The sequence below is a fragment of the Octopus sinensis genome, linkage group LG19 (genome assembly GCF_006345805.1).
Source record: "Octopus sinensis linkage group LG19, ASM634580v1, whole genome shotgun sequence".
In the NCBI taxonomy this organism is placed as follows: domain Eukaryota; kingdom Metazoa; phylum Mollusca; class Cephalopoda; order Octopoda; family Octopodidae; genus Octopus; species Octopus sinensis.
Genome location: NC_043015.1, coordinates 31,313,322 through 31,330,836, shown reverse-complemented (window position 1 = coordinate 31,330,836; position 17,515 = coordinate 31,313,322). Strand labels below are relative to the sequence as shown.

General features: G+C 38.9%; 1 protein-coding gene across 2 annotated transcripts in view; it reads right to left on the bottom strand.

Moving 5' to 3' along the window:
* Positions 1–611: 611 nt before the first annotated feature.
* The window catches only part of LOC115222272 (transcription initiation factor TFIID subunit 6), a 36,034-nt gene continuing 19,130 nt past the window's right edge, over positions 612–17,515 (bottom strand). For both annotated transcript variants that reach the window (XM_029792440.2, XM_036511231.1), the window contains exons 8-12: positions 9,834–9,958; positions 5,690–5,822; positions 5,418–5,543; positions 2,557–2,724; positions 612–1,459 (exon numbers count right to left, since the gene is read on the bottom strand). In XM_029792440.2, the coding sequence (XP_029648300.1) occupies positions 1,010–1,459; positions 2,557–2,724; positions 5,418–5,543; positions 5,690–5,822; positions 9,834–9,958 (1,002 nt within the window). In that variant the 3' untranslated portion in view covers positions 612–1,009. The remainder of the gene's footprint in view (positions 1,460–2,556; positions 2,725–5,417; positions 5,544–5,689; positions 5,823–9,833; positions 9,959–17,515) is intronic.

Below are 17,515 nucleotides of genomic sequence, written 5' to 3'. Positions count from 1 at the left end.
TAAGTCTCCTACACTGAAATAAATTCAGAAACATATAGTGGGGTATGAATACATATTTGATATTTGAATTAGTAATCTATAATTTTATCTACCTGAGCAATACCTTGTGATTAGAATTTGGTAGATTTTATAACCACTTTTCTAAGCAGAATTTTGTGGCTGGTTACTCTTCATGCCACCAGCCCTTACCTATTTTTCAAGTATAAGGTGATTTTTTTCTTACATTCATTGGGAATGTAAATACGAAAACAATTTTGTTTCAGAAACATCTAAAAAAAAACTCATGTTAAAAAAAAACACAGGGCTTTGCTCAGAACATTGGTGGAATGTCAGACACAGTGTCTCCTCAGACAGTTTGAGCTAAGCAAAAAAATGCTTGTTCTGATATAGAAATCGATAAACACAGCTAACAAGGTTAGAATTGAATTAATATACACATTAGAAATAGCCTTAAATTAAAATATCAGTGTGTATAATATTCATGATGTATATAAAAAAAAAACAGAACGGCACGACCTGTAATATTCTATCTTAGAGAAACATCTCAAAGAAGACCAAGCGGTACCAAACTGCTTTACTGAAGTATAATTAATAAACGACAACAAAGAGAGAAATTTTTCAGAGTACACCTGAAAATATTTGTTGAAGACTGGAAATGGCTTTTATTTTGATTGCATAAAATTTCTTTTATCCTACAACATGTCTTTGAAACCATTTAATTTGTCTAATTGTAGCATGAAATGATTGAATTGACTGAATGCCTCAATAATCATTTGTTAGGTCATTAAGCCAGATCTTGATAAATGCTTGATAAAGATTATCCCCAACACCTCAAAGCACCTCAGTCTGTAAACACTGGGTATTAAAATGGACATTTTTTTTTTCCTCCACTTATCTTTGAAAAGATTCTTTCAGGACTGTCCAAAGTCTGTCCTAATTGCATCAGGAACAACAGTCAATCAAAAATAATTATTTGATAACTTTTTTGTGGCAGCAAGAATAAAAACCCTTAGGGGCTGTTGGGGTCTTTCTTGATAGCGATCGATGGTGTAGCACTGAAAATGCTTTTCATGCCCATGTCATGGGTTGTGGTGGAAACTGCTGCTGTATTTGTGCTGCTCGTTTGCATTATGGTAGAGCAAGTTTGTGAGTTTGAATTTGCACCTGAAGGAACCGACATGACAACAATCTTTGAACTGTTGGAGCTGGTATTTGGTGCTGTGACTAATTTCACGATGGTAGGTGTCGATGTATTGCTGCTGCCGCTAGTGAAACAAGACGTCTGAACACCCATTCCTGTTGGACGGGTTGGAGGAGTGACGATTACAAGTTTGTTTTGACCGGGACCTTGTGTGCGAGCCATTCCACCTGATGGGGTTACAATACGTGTGTTAGTTCCACTGGAGGTCATGTTGGTTTGTGTGGAGCTGCCAGAATGGATCAAAATTGGTTGTCTTGTCTGTAAAAAAGGAAAGAAAATGAAAAACAGTAACATATAAGATAAGTCAATACAAGATAATTTACCATGTCACATTCAGAAAAAATAAATCGTGATGGTCCTACTTTCTTTAAGAATACTATTAACAATATATGTGAATCAATTACAGCCGGGAATCAAAACTAGGCTATCAGTCCACCGCCCCTCCTCCCACACAAAAAAATTATTGATTTCAAATAATGAGGATTCAGTTGTTCAGTCAATGAATTACCTGCTTATTGAATTAGCATGACAATGCCTGAGTATCCCACAGACGTGTGCACAATTAATATAATCCTTATGTAGAGTAAGCATGACATAGTGTATGTCTCAAGGCTATACCTTTAAATTACAGGTAAAATCCATCTGATGGGTTTCTAGGCAGTTTCTGTTTACCCAGTTTCACCAGCATCAGTGTTTTTACCTGGCACTAACACCAATGCTTTTTACGTGGCATTTTGGTTTTAGGATATAAATTCAGTCGTGGTGGGTAGGTCTTCTTCAGTGCAGCAATGCACCACATATCTTGGTCCTCAAGAAGATAAAATAGAACTTGCATCTATATAATCTTTGTTTCTTCATTATGGTGTTGGATAAACTTAAAATAACCATCTTAATTCAATTAAACATTTGTCTGCTCCCTTTTCTGAACCCTCACAGTGCTCCCTCTTTTATAAGAAACACTGGACTATACTTTTATATTGAGCAAAAGAACTAATCCTATAGGGCACAATAACAGACATAGCACATATTTCCTTTACACAATCATTTGCACTTAAAATAGAAGCAGTACTAAAAGGATTTGTTCAGGATTCGTAGCCATAGTTCCTTACACAAAGAATCCTAGCAGCTTCATCATCAGTTGATTAAATAATCAACATCAGCGCTTGACTGTTATTACATCCTTCTGGCTCCTCAGTCGGAGGGAAGCAAGGTTAACCTTGACAGGTTTTGAATTCAGAATGTAAACAGCTGGAATGTATTACCAGAAGAACTTTTTAAAAGAAACCCCGTGTCGACAATCAACATTTCCTTAAATCTCCTTCCAAGCAAAGCAAAGCAAAATACTTAGTACTTACACTACTGCCTGTAGTCATGGTCGATGCCATGTTAGTTGCTATTGGTGTTTGTCTCTCCTGAACAACAGCTGTATGTAAAGCCTGACCAAGATATCCGTATTCTTTCATGTAGTCTTCCAGAGAATCATTCCCTGTTTTCGTATTCTTCAGGACAGGTGGCACAACTTTCTGGAAAAAAAAAAGGAAAAAAACACAATAAATAATAAATCTCTGAACAAGATGTAAACAGTATAGGCGCAGGAGTGGCTGTGTGGTAAGTAGCTTGCTTACCAACCACATGGTTCCAGGTTCAGTCCCACTGCGTGGCATCTTGGGCAAGTGTCTTCTGCTATAGCCCCGGGCTGACCAATGCCTTGTGAGTGGATTTGGTAGACGGAAACTGAAAGAAGCCCGTATATATATATATATATATATATATATGTGTGTGTGTGTCTGTGTTTGTCCCCTAGCATTGCTTGACAACCGATGCTGGTGTGTTTATGTCCCTCCCCGTTACTTAGCGGTTCAGCAAAAGAGACCGATAGAATAAGTACTGGGCTTACAAAAGAATAAGTCCCGGGGTCAAGTTGCTTGATTAAAGGCGGTGCTCCAGCATGGCCGCAGTCAAATGACTGAAACAAGTAAAAGAGAAAGAGAGAGTAACTGCACGACAATGTAAGGTATACTAGCCATCTCAATATGGCTAACCACTAAGGGTGGGTGTTACTGTAGCTTGTAGCCCCAGGAGAAAGTGTGCCTAGAGCCAGCTGGAGATGATGATCTCCTGGGGCAACAAGCAACAGTAACACCCACCCTTAGTGGTTAGCCATATTGAGATGGCTAGTATACCTTACTTAACCCAATATATTTTCTTTAAATGTTTGCCCAACAGTAACTCTCGTCACTTTGAATCATCATCATTGATGACTGTGGCAGCAGCAACCACGAATACAGCTACATTGGCAGTAACAATTAGTCTTATGAGCTGGACCCATGAAAAATTCATGGAAAACATAAAAATGTAAGCATCTGTAAACAGTGTAAACTGGTGCCATGAGAAATGTTTGTACGTTATGACCGTCTGTCTGTTTGTAACTAATTTATTCATCCAGATTGTTGAATGATAATCACAAATCCAAGTTCAAATTCTGCCAAGGTTGACTTTGACATTATATCTCATTTTATTTCCGTGCCGGTGGCACGTAATAAGCACCATCCAATCATAGCCGTTGCCAGCCTCGTCTGGCCTCCGTGCCGATGGCACGTAAAAAGCACCATCCGATCATGGCTGTTTGCCAGCCTCGTCTGGCACCTGTGTCGGTGGCACATAAAAAGCACCCACTACACTCTCGGAGTGGTTGGCATTAAGAAGGGCATCCAGCTGTAGAAACATTGCCAGATCAGACTGGAGCCTGGTGCAGCCTTCTGGCTTCCCAGATCCCAGTTGAACTGTCCAACCCATGCTAGCATGGAAAGCGGACGCTAAACGATGATGATGATTGTTATAAGCGATACCAGTAAAATACTAGGAATTTAGTTCAGTTGACTGTAACCATCTCTCTTCCTTCTTCTCCCCACTCTGAAACTCTTCCTCGTCAAAAGTAATCGCTAATAATTTGATATGAGCAGCTTTCAATATGAAGGTGAAAATTGTCAGCAACCTAAACGTCACATAAAATTTATCATTGCAAAACCAGAAAGTTTTCTTTTGTAATTACAAGCCAAGAGAAACACTGTCTAAGTGTAACTGTGTGTATACAGTGATCACAGCAGTGTGTGTGTGTGTTTGTGCAAGATAATTCATTATTACTGGCTTTGTTACATTGACAAAGACAAAGTGTTTCGTTTTACTCTAACCACATAACCAGCAAGTAAATTCTATTGTTTTCTTTCTAAGCCTTTCTGATTGTGGTTGAAGCTTCTTCAGATATTTGCTTTTGCCATTAAGTGAAAATATTGTGATTGAGAGGTGCCAGTTGTCTTAGCCATGTGGTGTGAGTCTATACTAATGGACTGACTGAAATTAACCCTTTTGTTACTGTATTTATTTTGAGATGCTTTGTGTTCCTTTCAATTAATATTAAATATAACAAAGAATTTAATAAAATAACTTAGTTATCATTCAGCTAGTGTTAGAAACATAAATTGTGACTAAGGTTGGTGGAAGATTTTAATTCAGAACTTATGAAAACAAGACATTTGTACTCAGAGCCAGGGCCGGCTTCAGCCAGATTGGTAACGAAAGGGTTAAGGAAGGGCAGCTTTCAAATGTTGTAGCTGAAAAAATTAATATCGGCTAACTTTATTTCCATATAGAACAAAGACATTAAATGATGATGATGGTAGTCTCCCTATTGTTAACTACTCATTTGTGAAACAGTTGTAAAATATTGTCTTTCAGGGCAACTGACACAATGATATTATCTGTCTTTCTCTGGAGCATAATGTAAATTGTTGCACCAAGGGTTTGAATTCACAGCTGATTCTGGTTTTCCACCACTTTAACTAAATTTACAGTCATCTTATCCTTATCATGTTTTAACCCTTTAGTGTTCAGATTACTCTGTTAAATGTAATGCTTTTTTATTTAAATTGTTTTTAATTAATCATGCATTACCTTATAGCTTTGAGGTTTCAATGATGTAATTGTTTATTTTTAGACTGTCAATGTAGGTTAGGTGTGAGAGGCTGGATATGGCCAGTTTGAATATAAAATATGTAGAATATATTGGGCCAGATTTGGCCAGTTTAAACACTAAAGGGTTAAGGATAAACAAAAAGAAATGAAAAATTTAGCATTAAAAAAAAATTCTTATACTTTATGAAAACCAAAACAGTTGAATTATTAATAAAACAGAACTGAAAAAAAAACAAACAATTACCAACAAAATCTTTTTCACGTGATCAACAGCAAGCTTGTCCAAACTATTCACAACAGGGCTGTCAATAACTGCTTTTAACCGGTCACCAAGAACCTTCAAATGGGGTACAATGAAAGCTTTCACAACCTGTAATGTAGAGAGAAGTGTTTTCCTTGTTTAGATGTCAGTAACTGAGCAGAGAAGATGGGGGGGGGGAGGAAATTTAGCAAGAGCATAAAAACAAAAACATAAATACGAAAATAAGATAGTAGCTTAGAAAAGTCTGACATTACCTCTTGTCCTTGCTCTCCAAGACCAACAAGTGCACCATATTGTGTAGATAGAGGAACCTTTTCTGTTTGGAGAGCTTTACTAAAAAGCTTTGTCACTCTTGTCTGAAGGTTGTTTCGGCAAGTATTAAAAGTTCTAGAGGTAATTAAAATAACATTATCCGATAAATGAAATATAACGGAAAAATATGTTAGTCTTAAAACTGTTAATCCTGGAAAGAAGGTAAAAAAAATAATAACTAAAATAAACAAAAATTATTATGATTATTAATTACTCTTATTATTAACAAGGAAGAAGGTGGAGAGCTGGCAGAATCGTTAGCACATCAGGCAAAATGTTTAGTGGCATTTCATCTGTCTTTACGTTCTGAGTTCAAATTCCACCAATGCTGACTTTGCCTTTCATCCTTTCAGGGTCAATAAATTGAGTACCAGTGAAACACTGGGGTTGATGTAATCAACTAGCCCCCTATCACAAAATTTCAGCCCTTGTGCCTTTAGTAGAAAGGATTATTAATAGGGAACCAATTTTACTATATGGCTCAGAAACCTGGATGTTATCAAAGAAGCTTGAGAGGCAGTTGGATGGAACTTACACTCGCCTCCTTATGAGAGCTCAAAATCTCTTGTGGAAGCGCCATCCAACCAAAGTACAAATATATGGGAAATTACCACCTGTATCATCTCTTGTGAAAGGTAGAAGAGTACAGTTTGCTGGACATTGTTGTAGAGCTGAAAATGAGGTAATCTCTACTCTTCTCCTCTGGAAGCCATCTGCTTGTGATACCAGAGGGCGCACACTCTCCTACCCTGATGTAATCTCCAGGGATACAGGCATCCAGCAACAGGACCTCTGTGATGCTATGATGGACCATGAAGTCTGGCGTAGCATGGTAAGTTCCATTGTCTCGACTACAGTCGAACAATGATGATGATTAATAGGGAAGTTGAAGGTGGCGCGCTGGTAGAATCATTAGGATGCCAGACTAAATGCTTACCAGTATTTCTTCCAGCTTCATGCTTTAAGTTCAAATGCTACCAAGGTTGATTTTTGCCTTTCGTCCTTTTGGAATCGATAAAATAAGCAACAGTTGAGCGCTGGAGTTGATGTAATCAAATAGCCCCTCCCAGCAAAAACCTCAGGCCTTGTGGCTGGTAGAAAGACTTATTGATGTCGTAATTGTCAGAATAAATATAACATTGGAACCAGATGTTCTTTGTGGTTGATTATAAGAAACTACAAGACTAGCAGGAAAGAGAGAGGGTGGAAGGTATCTGCAAATCAGAGATCTGGCCTGAGTGCTTGGGACAGAGATGTCACTGAACCACTACAAGGTCCAGTCCTTGTCGTGGTGTGGTGTGGTAGCTTGTGTATATCTCAATAACTCTGAAAGCTATATCATTGGAGTGTAAGTTCCTGGTAGGGTCTCTTGTGCTTGATGGGTCAAAGGTTAGAGGCCAGACTAATATGGACCACCTCTTCTCAGAGGGGTTGCATAGGATCAACATCCCTACCTAGAAAAATGGGAGTGGGGGGGTCACACAAGCATTGATAGCAATTCAAAATCAACAAAATCTGGGAGAGGGAGGCCTTCCTTCAGGGACAGTCTAGAGTCAAGAACAATGAAGAAAAGTTGTCCATGGTCTACGCTCCATAGGGAGTAAAGAGCTTAAGCAAGTAAGCTGAATCTCATAATGTTGCCCCTATGATGCTATCAAAGAGTTGAGGGCTGAAGACAAAGGCAAGATTGGTCAATAGGATAGTTAATAATGCAATATGTGTTTAATAGGGTTAACACTGATAGCTGTTCTGCAGAGTCAATAATTCAATGAATAATTAGTAGTTTTAATTGAGCAATTAACATAAAATACTTCAGTACTTAAAACATTTCAAAATTAATAGTGTCAAAAACAGAACACAATATTGATTGAATTGACCCAATTCTCATGGAAAGTATTTGAAAGCAGCAGCAGGTGATCCTTTCCCAGACAACACAAAACAGTCCTGCACACTGATACCAGATCATAATGCTATCAGTTCACAAATCAGGTGAAACTAAAATAACAACATCAAAAGGATTAAATCATCTTTATATTCAGGCATTATCATCAAGTTCATCATCATCATCGTTTAATGTCTGTTTTCCATGCTAGCATGGGTTGGATGGTTCGACCGGGGTCTGGGAAGCCAGGAGGCTGCAGCAGGCTCCAGTCTGATCTGGCAGTGTTTCTACAGCTGGATGCCCTTCCTAACCACAACTCCGTGAGTGTAGTGGGTGCTTTTTACGTGCCACTGGCACAGGGGCCAGATGAGGCTGGCAAACGGCCACGATTCGTTGGTGCTTTTACGCGTTACAGACACGGACGCATTATAAAGATCATTATTTAACCTAAGGAGATGTGTGTGAGTGTGAGACGTTTCAACCTGAAAACATTTTTCTTCTAATCTCTCCTCTCAAATACACATACACATAAAACAGTATGGATGTTGGGTAGAATATATAATCCAAGCAGGAAGCTTTCTTAAGATGCTACTGCTCCAATCAGCTGAAAATCCACAAACGATCCGTACAGTATATATCATCATCACTTGGCTTGACGGGTCTTCTTCAAGCACAGCAGATTGCCAAAGGTCTCAGTCATTTGTCATTGCCTCCGTAAGGGTCAATGCTTGAAAGGTGCCTTTTATGTGCCACTGGCACGGGTGCCGGTAATGTGACACCAACGAACACAACTTGGCTTGAAGGGTCTTCTCAAGCATGAAAGATGCTTTTTACATGCCACTGGCACAGATCTCAGTTATGTGATACTGACGATGGCTACAGCTGTTACTTCAATTGACTTGACAGGATTTTTCAGGCATGGCATATTGCCAAACGCCTCAGGCACGAGTCATTGCCTCCATGATATATATATATATATATATGTGGCTGATGCCAGCGCCGCCTTGACTGGCTTCCGTGCCGGTGGCACGTTAAAAACACCAACTGATTGTGGCCGCTGCTAGACTCCCCTGGCACATAAAAAGCACCCACTACACTCATGGAGTGGTTGGCGTTAGGAAGGGCATCCAGCTGTAGAAACTCTGCCAGATCAGACTGGAGCCTGGTGCAGCCTTCTGGCTTCCCAGATCCCCGGTTGAACCATCCAACCCATGCTAGCACAGAAAACAGACGTTAAACAATGATGATGATGATGATATATATATATATTTATGAATGTATGCATATATATATATGTATGTATGTATGTATAGGTACAAAGGGTTGCTCAGAAATTCCTGGCTTTGAGTAAAAGAAAATATATAATACACAAAATATTCTAACAATTCTTTTAACACAATTTCTAATAATATTTAATCATAAACAATATAATATGTCTTTTTTAAACACTGAATGACTAGGAGGATCAATCTAAGGAAAATAAGAATCAAAGGGGTCCATAAGTAAAAAATGGTTGAGGAACACTAGCTTAGAGAATTGCTCATCCTGCTGAAAACAGCAGCCTAATCTCTCTCATTTACACTTTGATATTTTAGAAAAAGGAAGGTCGTATTGAATAATACATTTTTTTAGATAAACTACATTTAAAAAATAGATGGGATCACCACAGTTGTAATGCCTTTAATCACAGCTTTTGTGAATCAGGGTTGACCTAGGGTTAAACAACAACAGTGCTGCCACCACGACCACCACCTTGGAGACGAAAGCAGCTTCTGGAACTTCTCTAACTACATTTATTATACTCTGGTGAATAAGGTAACATATATAGGGAGATAGAGCTTTTGATAGGGTCTTGGGTCCAGTTCCAATGCAGGGCACCTTGAGCAGATGTCTTCTACTGTGACCCCGCTCTGACCAAAACCTTTTGAGTGGATTTGGGAGTTGAAAATTGAAAGAAGACTGTTGTGTGTGTATGTATGTTAGTGTTGTTGTATTTGTCCCCCCACCCCATCCCTACAACTAGTGTTAGTGTGTTTACGTAACTTAGCAGTTCAGCAAAAGAGACCAATAGAATAAATACCAGACTTTAAAAAAAAGTAAGTAGTGAGGGCAATTTGTTGGATTAGATCCTTCAAGGCAATGCCCCCAGCAATGGCTGCAGTCCAATGACTGAAACAAGCAAAAGAGAAAAGATAGAAGATTACCGGCAGATGTTGTTCATAAGTCTTGCAGCAAAGTCTCGCAAAGCCCAGTGGTTGTCTAAATCGGGCTTCATACACAACTGTTTACTGACAATACAGGTCGTTACAGCAGGGACAATTTCATGGAGCTGGAGATGAGGAAAAAAGAAAAGAAGAAAGGTTTCCTATTACTAAATTGAAATCTGAAGAGAAATCAATATTAATTACTTTAAGCAAATTGCTCATCAAAAATACAGAAGGATCAGTTAATTATGATTTTATTCAACATATTCCTCCCTCAAACTTACACACTTATTGCAGTGGTCCTTCAGTTTTTCTAAGCCCTGTAAAAGAACCCAGAAGATTGGGCTTCCAGCCAGGTCTTTTGTGAAATCCTTAAAGCCAGGAACTTTTCAGTACCCTACTTGTATATCAAAACATCAACGTTTTTTTCGTTTTTTTTTTTTTTTTTTTACATCCATCTTCCCATTTGTTGGATACCTTTTCTGAGGCATAGCTTTACAGCCAGATGCTCTCCTTGTCAGCAACACTTTTGACCACTTCTTATACAGACAGGGATACGGTGAACACATTCAGAAACTGAGACACACTCACAGGAAATGATAAAAGTATTAGGTAAAAAAGAAAATGATAAAACTACAGCAAAGTTTCTATCTGCTAAAAGTTCAATTTTGATGTGTAGTGAGTTGTGTTCTTGAGCAAAACATTTAATTTCATGTTGCCCTAGTCCCCCTTTTCAATCAGGGAAAATGTTGGCCTGCTCACGTTGCCAGCAGGGTGGTGTCATCCAAAGGTTAAAACATTGCAAATCACATTGTGACCAGTGGTGTGTAACAACATCTGATAATCTGGTCAGCCATGTGATCACATGGTATATAATTGCCAGTTTCCATAGATTCTGTGGTGCATATGTTTTCCTCTTGGATAGGATGCCAGTCCATCACAGTGTTACTCATTTTTGCCATCTGAGTGGACTATGTGAAATGAAGTGTTTTGCTCAAGAACACAATGAATCACCTGGTCCAGGAATTGAAACCAGAATCTTACCATCATAAGTGCAACACCCTAACCACTAAGCCATGTGCCTCAACATACACACACACACACTCTCTCTCTCTCACACACACACACACTCTCTCTCTCTCTCTCTCACATACACACACACACAAAAGCACCCAGTATGCTCTGTAAAGTGGTTGGTGTTAGGAAAGGCACCCAGCCATAGAAGACATCAGAGCCTGACAAAACTTTGCAGCTTTCTGGCTCTCTGTCAAACCGTCCCACCCAAGCCAGCATCGAAAGTGAACGGTAAATGATGACGGGGTTGTTAATTTAAGAAATAATATCAGAACATTTACTGATGGTGGAATGGTGGAGAGAATCAATACTAGATGTAGAGTCAAGTCTATAATAAAATTCATTTTGACTGGATCTTATGCACGACTTTATTCAACAATACTAAATAAACTGTCCAGAAAATTCCTAATCAAAACAAATTTCATACAATACACATGTATATATTCAAGCATTATCCTATAGACGAATAGTTTTATGTACAAATTAACTATAGAACCACCTTATATACATTCAAATAGTTGAACAAATTTACAGTGCCACTCACCCTTATGTCACCTACCAATACGTGTTGGCAATTTTTAATGACTGATCAGACAAATACAATTTTTTGTACAATTCTTATATTCTGTGCCTTTATTTCAAAACCGTCAGAGCGTGAAGCACTCCTCGTGAACACATGTTCGTGAGATGGTTGTGATCTGTAAACTTGTTTTGAGCAGGAGCCAGAAAGAGAAGTATGAACATGCAATGCGCACGTGCACACTGAATTCGTCAAATGGAAGAGAAGAATAGAACAAGTCATATGATGGTCTGCATGCCACATCTGACATCGCTACCATGCAGCTTTGCTGCAATTTTCTTGCTAGTATAAGTTCTGGTTGTTTTAAGCTTTTAGTATTCAGATCACTCTCTCAAAAGATAACGATTAATTTGAGTCAATCATGCATCATCTTGCTGCTTTGAGATCTTGATGATGCGATTGTTCTTTTCTTTCAATGACATTGTAGGGTAGGTGTGGGAGGCTGGATTAAGTTGATTATATCGACCCCAGTGCATAACTGGTACTTGTTTAATCGACCCCGAAAGGATGAAAGGCAAAGTCGACCTCGGCGGAATTTGAACTCAGAACGTAGCAGCAGACGAAATACCTATTTCTTTACTACACACAAGGGGCTAAACACAGTAGGGACAATCAAGGACAGACAAACGGATTAAGTCGATTATATCGATTCCAGTGCGTAACTGGTACTTAATTTATCGACCCAAAAAGGATGAAAGGCAAAGTCGACCTTGGCGGAATTTGAACTCAGAATGTAGTGGCAGACAAAATACTGCTAAGCACTTTGCCAGGCATGCTAACGTCTCTGCCAGGTTGCCACGTTCTTAGCTGTACTATTTCTAGCAGGCTGAATAACAACTGTGAACAGAGACCCCCTCACTAGTTCATCATTTCCTTTTCTATGTTTTTTTTTTTTTATATTTTGCTCTATTCATGCACCCATTCCCTTTGCCCTACAATTCTCTCTCTCTCTCTCTCTCCCTCACACACACACACATATACTATAATAATCAATAATTGTTAGGATCAACAAAGCAAGAAAATGTCACAGATGCATTAATTAACTCACAAACAAGCCACTGCATTGAGGCTCATTGTGGTCACTTGACAAGCTAAAAACAACAGCCAACGTTCCATCAAATTACATCTTAGCATGTTAGAAGAGGGAGGTGACACTTGGGATAATGTAGTCCTAGATAAGCAATGCCTGAATAAAGGACAGAAAGCTTATGGTTGGAATACCTTTAAAAGGGGGTTTGCTCAGTGAGGGCTAAATTATGACTAAAATCAAAAAGGCTCTTTTACTCTTTTACTTGTTTCAGTCATTTGACTGCAGCCATGCTGGAGCACTGCCTTTAGTCGAGCAAATCGACTCCGGGACTTATTCTTTCTAAGCCCAGTAATTATTCTATTGATCTCTTTTGCCGAACTGCTAAGTTACGGGGACGTAAACACACCAGCATCGGTTGTCAAGCAATGCTAGGGGGACAAACACAGACACACAAACATACACACACACACATACATATATATATATATATATATATATATATATATACATATATACACATATATACGACGGGCTTCTTTCAGTTTCCGTCTACCAAATCCACTCACAAGGCTTTGGTCGGCCCGAGGCTATAGTAGAAGACACTTGGCCAAGGTGCCACACAGTGGAACTGAACCCGGAACCATGTGGTTGGTAAGCAAGCTACTTACCACACAACCACTCCTGCGCCTATGAGGCTGTGAGCAATAAAAAAATGTTATTCTTTCTCCTGCACTTAACACATACATCAATATACACACACACACGTTTTATACATTTATACACACATACAAATAGCTAATGAAGTTCTTTGCATAATTTCATGTCCCCCTTGTCGTTTACTTAATTTCATACATTACACACACACATATATATATTTACATAAGCATAGAACAGTGAACATTACATGATAGTGATGATGATACATGCACACACACACACACATAATTATATACAGACACAAACATATATCATCAACGTTCATATTCCATGCTGGCATGGGTTGGATGCTTCAACAGGACCCAGTAAGTCCAAGGACTCCATCATGTCCTAGTGCTTGCCTTGAAATGCTTTCTATGACGCTGTGTGTGTGTGTGTATATATATATATATATAGGCGCAGGAGTGGCTGTGTGGTAAGTAGCTTGCTTACGAACCACATGGTTCCGGGTTCAGTCCCACTGCATGTCACCTTGGGCAAGTGTCTTCTACTATAGCCTTGGGCCGACCAAAGCCTTGTGTAATTTTGGTACTTTTGAAATACTAAAGAGTAAATTTATTCAATAAAATCGCCATTGGCTTCAACCACAGCCGTCAAACGACTTTGGAACCTTTTGCAACTCTTCTGGACGGTCTCCTTGTTTAAGTTGGTGAATGCTGCCATTATCTTTGACTTCAGCTCATCTTTGGTGTTACAAGGAGTTTTGTTGGTCTCTCGCTCAACTGTGCCCCACATATAATAATCAAGGGGGTTGCAGTCTGGGGAGTTAAGTGGGCAGATGTTAGGGGTGATGTGGTTGCAGAAATTGCCTAACAACCATGACTGGGTTCTCCTGCTTGTGTGACATGGTGCAGAGTCCTATTGCCAGACATAGGGTCTTCCAGCAGCCATCCTCTTGACCCAGGGCAGCACTACCTCCTCCAGGCACTTGATGTTGGCTTTTGTGTTGCATCTGAGGTTGTGTGGGAAGATGAACAGAGGCATAATGTCACCATCCTAGTGATCACTCCAAACACCATGATGTTGACTGGATGTTTGATCTTTTATCACTCTAGGTACATATTTTGGGGACATGCACTGTCCTCAGATTGACACCCAAATGTTCTGAAATTTTCATATTGGAGCTTCTGGCATGAATGCCAAGCAGTACAGCATGTTCCAAATTTCTGGCAGAGTGATTTGCGTCATGGTGCTGTTTTTCTCACAGATAGTGCCCAACTGACCCTACTATGCAGTGTAGTCGACAAAATCAAAAAGAAGCAACGTGCATGTGCGAAAGTAAAAATATAAAATAGCAACAATTTAGCCAAAGCACCTTTTATACTAATACATCTGTTTGTTTTGTAAACCACCTGTCTTCGTCTTTTGTTTTTTTCATAAACTCTCCCCCCCTCTCTCTCTCTATATATACATACCCATGTATATACACACACATATGTACATACACACACATATATACATGCATACACATACATACATACACACACACATATATATATACATACACACATATATATATATATACATACACATATATATAGGCGCAGGAGTGGCTGTGTGGTAAGTAGCTTGCTAACCAACCACATGGTTCCGGGTTCAGTCCCACTGTGTGGCATCTTGGGCAAGTGTCTTCTGCTATAGCCCCGGGCCAACCAATGCCTTGTGAGTGGATTTGGTAGACGGAAACTGTAAGAAGCCTGTCGTATATATGTATATATATATATATGTGTTTGTGTGTCTGTGTTTGTCCCCCTAGCATTGCTTGACAACCGATGCTGGTGTGTTTACGTCCCCGTCACTTAGCGGTTCAGCAAAAGAGACTGATAGAATAAGTACTAGGCTTACAAAGAATAAGTCCTGGGGTCGATTTGCTCGACTAAAGGCGGTGCTCCAGCATGGCCGCAGTCAAATGACTGAAACAAGTAAAAGAGTAAAAGAGTATACATACACATAAACACATATATACATACACACACACACACACATACATATAAATACATGCATATACAAATATATGTACATATATATGTATGTATATACATATATATATACACACACACATATCAACAAGCATACTTTTAATAACTGAATCCGATAAAAAATTTTTTTCTTCACAAAAGTGCACAGAAATACAAGTTATTGGATATGTGTTGAGTGACTTTTTATGTTGAATTTAATTCAGCCTATTTCATGTGTTAAACGTCACACTTCAGCTCACACGATTGGCACCCATTTGGTTGTACAAGAGCAGACATTTGTTAAAATGATGATAGAAAGAACAACTGATTTAGGTCAGTTGTAGTCTAGACTGGTTAGGTCAATAAGGGTGGGGCTATAACAGCAGAAGATGATCAGCATGCCATTGTGGGAGGGAGTTAGCATTGATTTTCTTTTCTTTTTTTTTATATATATATATATATATACTCTTTACTCTTTTATTTGTTTCAGTCAGTTGACTGCGACCATGCTGGAGCACCGTCTTTAATCAAGCAACTCGACCCCGGGACTTATTCTTTTTGTAAGCCCAGTACTTATTCTATCGGTCTCTTTTGCCAAACCGCTAAGTAACGGAGATGTAAACACACCAGCATCGGTTGTCAAGCAATGCTAGGAGGACAAACACAGACACACAAACACACACACACACACATATATATACATATATATATATATATATATATATATATATATACATATATACGACAGGCTTCTTTCAGTTTCCGTCTACCAAATCCACTCACAAGGCATTGGTTGGCCCGGGGCTATAGCAGAAGACACTTGCCCAAGATGCCACGCAGTGGGACTGAACCCGGAACCATGTGGTTGGTTAGCAAGCTCCTTACCACACAGCCACATATATATATATATATATATATATATATATATATTTAAAATTGTTTGTATTAGGAGGCTGCCAAGTATATCCATCCAAAACTTCTATACACCATTTCCACCCCAGCCACCAACATATAATTATTAATTAGAGAACCTTGACATAGATGCTAGGCATGCTTAAAGTAGCAGTCAAATTTCCTTCAAGCCACACCCTACTATGTTAAAAGTTGAAGGGCACGTTGGATAATTTGGTCTTGGATACAGGGTCTGAAAATAAATGGGAATGGACATGGTTGGAACGCCTGGATTTATGAGTCTACTTGATCAGAGCTGATCTGGATCTAAACAACAATATTATGAAGCTGTTGTTTAATAATTGTAGGAGATGCTATATGGTCAGTGGACCTGCTAGAAATAACAACCAAAATCCATCTCAAATCATATTCTACCATTTTAAAAACAAAAAACACATGGTGGAATATATTCTTAGATATTTTGGGAGCCAACAATGGTTTGTAGGATTTGATAAGGGTTGATGTTCATCTAATCAACATCAACAAACTAGTGAGGGATTTCTCAATTTGCTAGAAATATCAGCCAAATTTCCTCACATTAGCATATTCATTTTTACTCTAGGCACAAGGCCTGAAATTTTGGGGGAGGGAGGCAGTCAATAAGATCAACCCCAGTATGCAACTGGTACTTAATTTATTGACCCTGAAAGGATGAAAGGCAAAGTCGACCTTGGTGGAATTTGAACTCAGAACGTAAAGACAGATGAAATATTGCTAAGCATTTTGCCCGGTGTGCCAACGTTTCTGCCAACTCACTGCCTTCACCAACATATTAAATAAAAAAAGGCCAAATTGGAAAATTTATTCCTATATATACCTCTAAAAAAAACAGGAGTGTCGTGGCTGGAACACATTTGATCATAAGTGTTCTTGGTCTTGGATCATCTAGGACTATTCAACAACATCCTAACATCCACTTTTCCATGTTTGCCTAAGTTGAAGGAAGTTTATTGAGGAAGATTTTCTTATGGCCAGATGCCCTCCCTGTCACCAACCCTCACCTGTTTCCAAGCAAGGTGATATTTACACCTGGTCATGCATGCTTTTGCAAAATATTGGAAATGAATGACATTGATTGTATGACAATGGAACTTAAGGATACACACACAGACATACTAAAACATACATATCTTTCAGTTTCCATCTAACAAACCCTCTCACAAGTAGAAGATACTTGCCCAAGGTGCCATGCAGTGGAACTGAACTTGAAACCATGTAATTGGAAAGCAAACTTCTCAATCACATATCTTGATTCTTCGTTAACTAATTAATAAACCTGTGGAAGGGATAAACCCAGGTAGACATTGGATGAAGTGGTGAGAAAAGATCTTCAGACACTGGGGCCTCACTGGGGAGATAACAAGGGACCAAG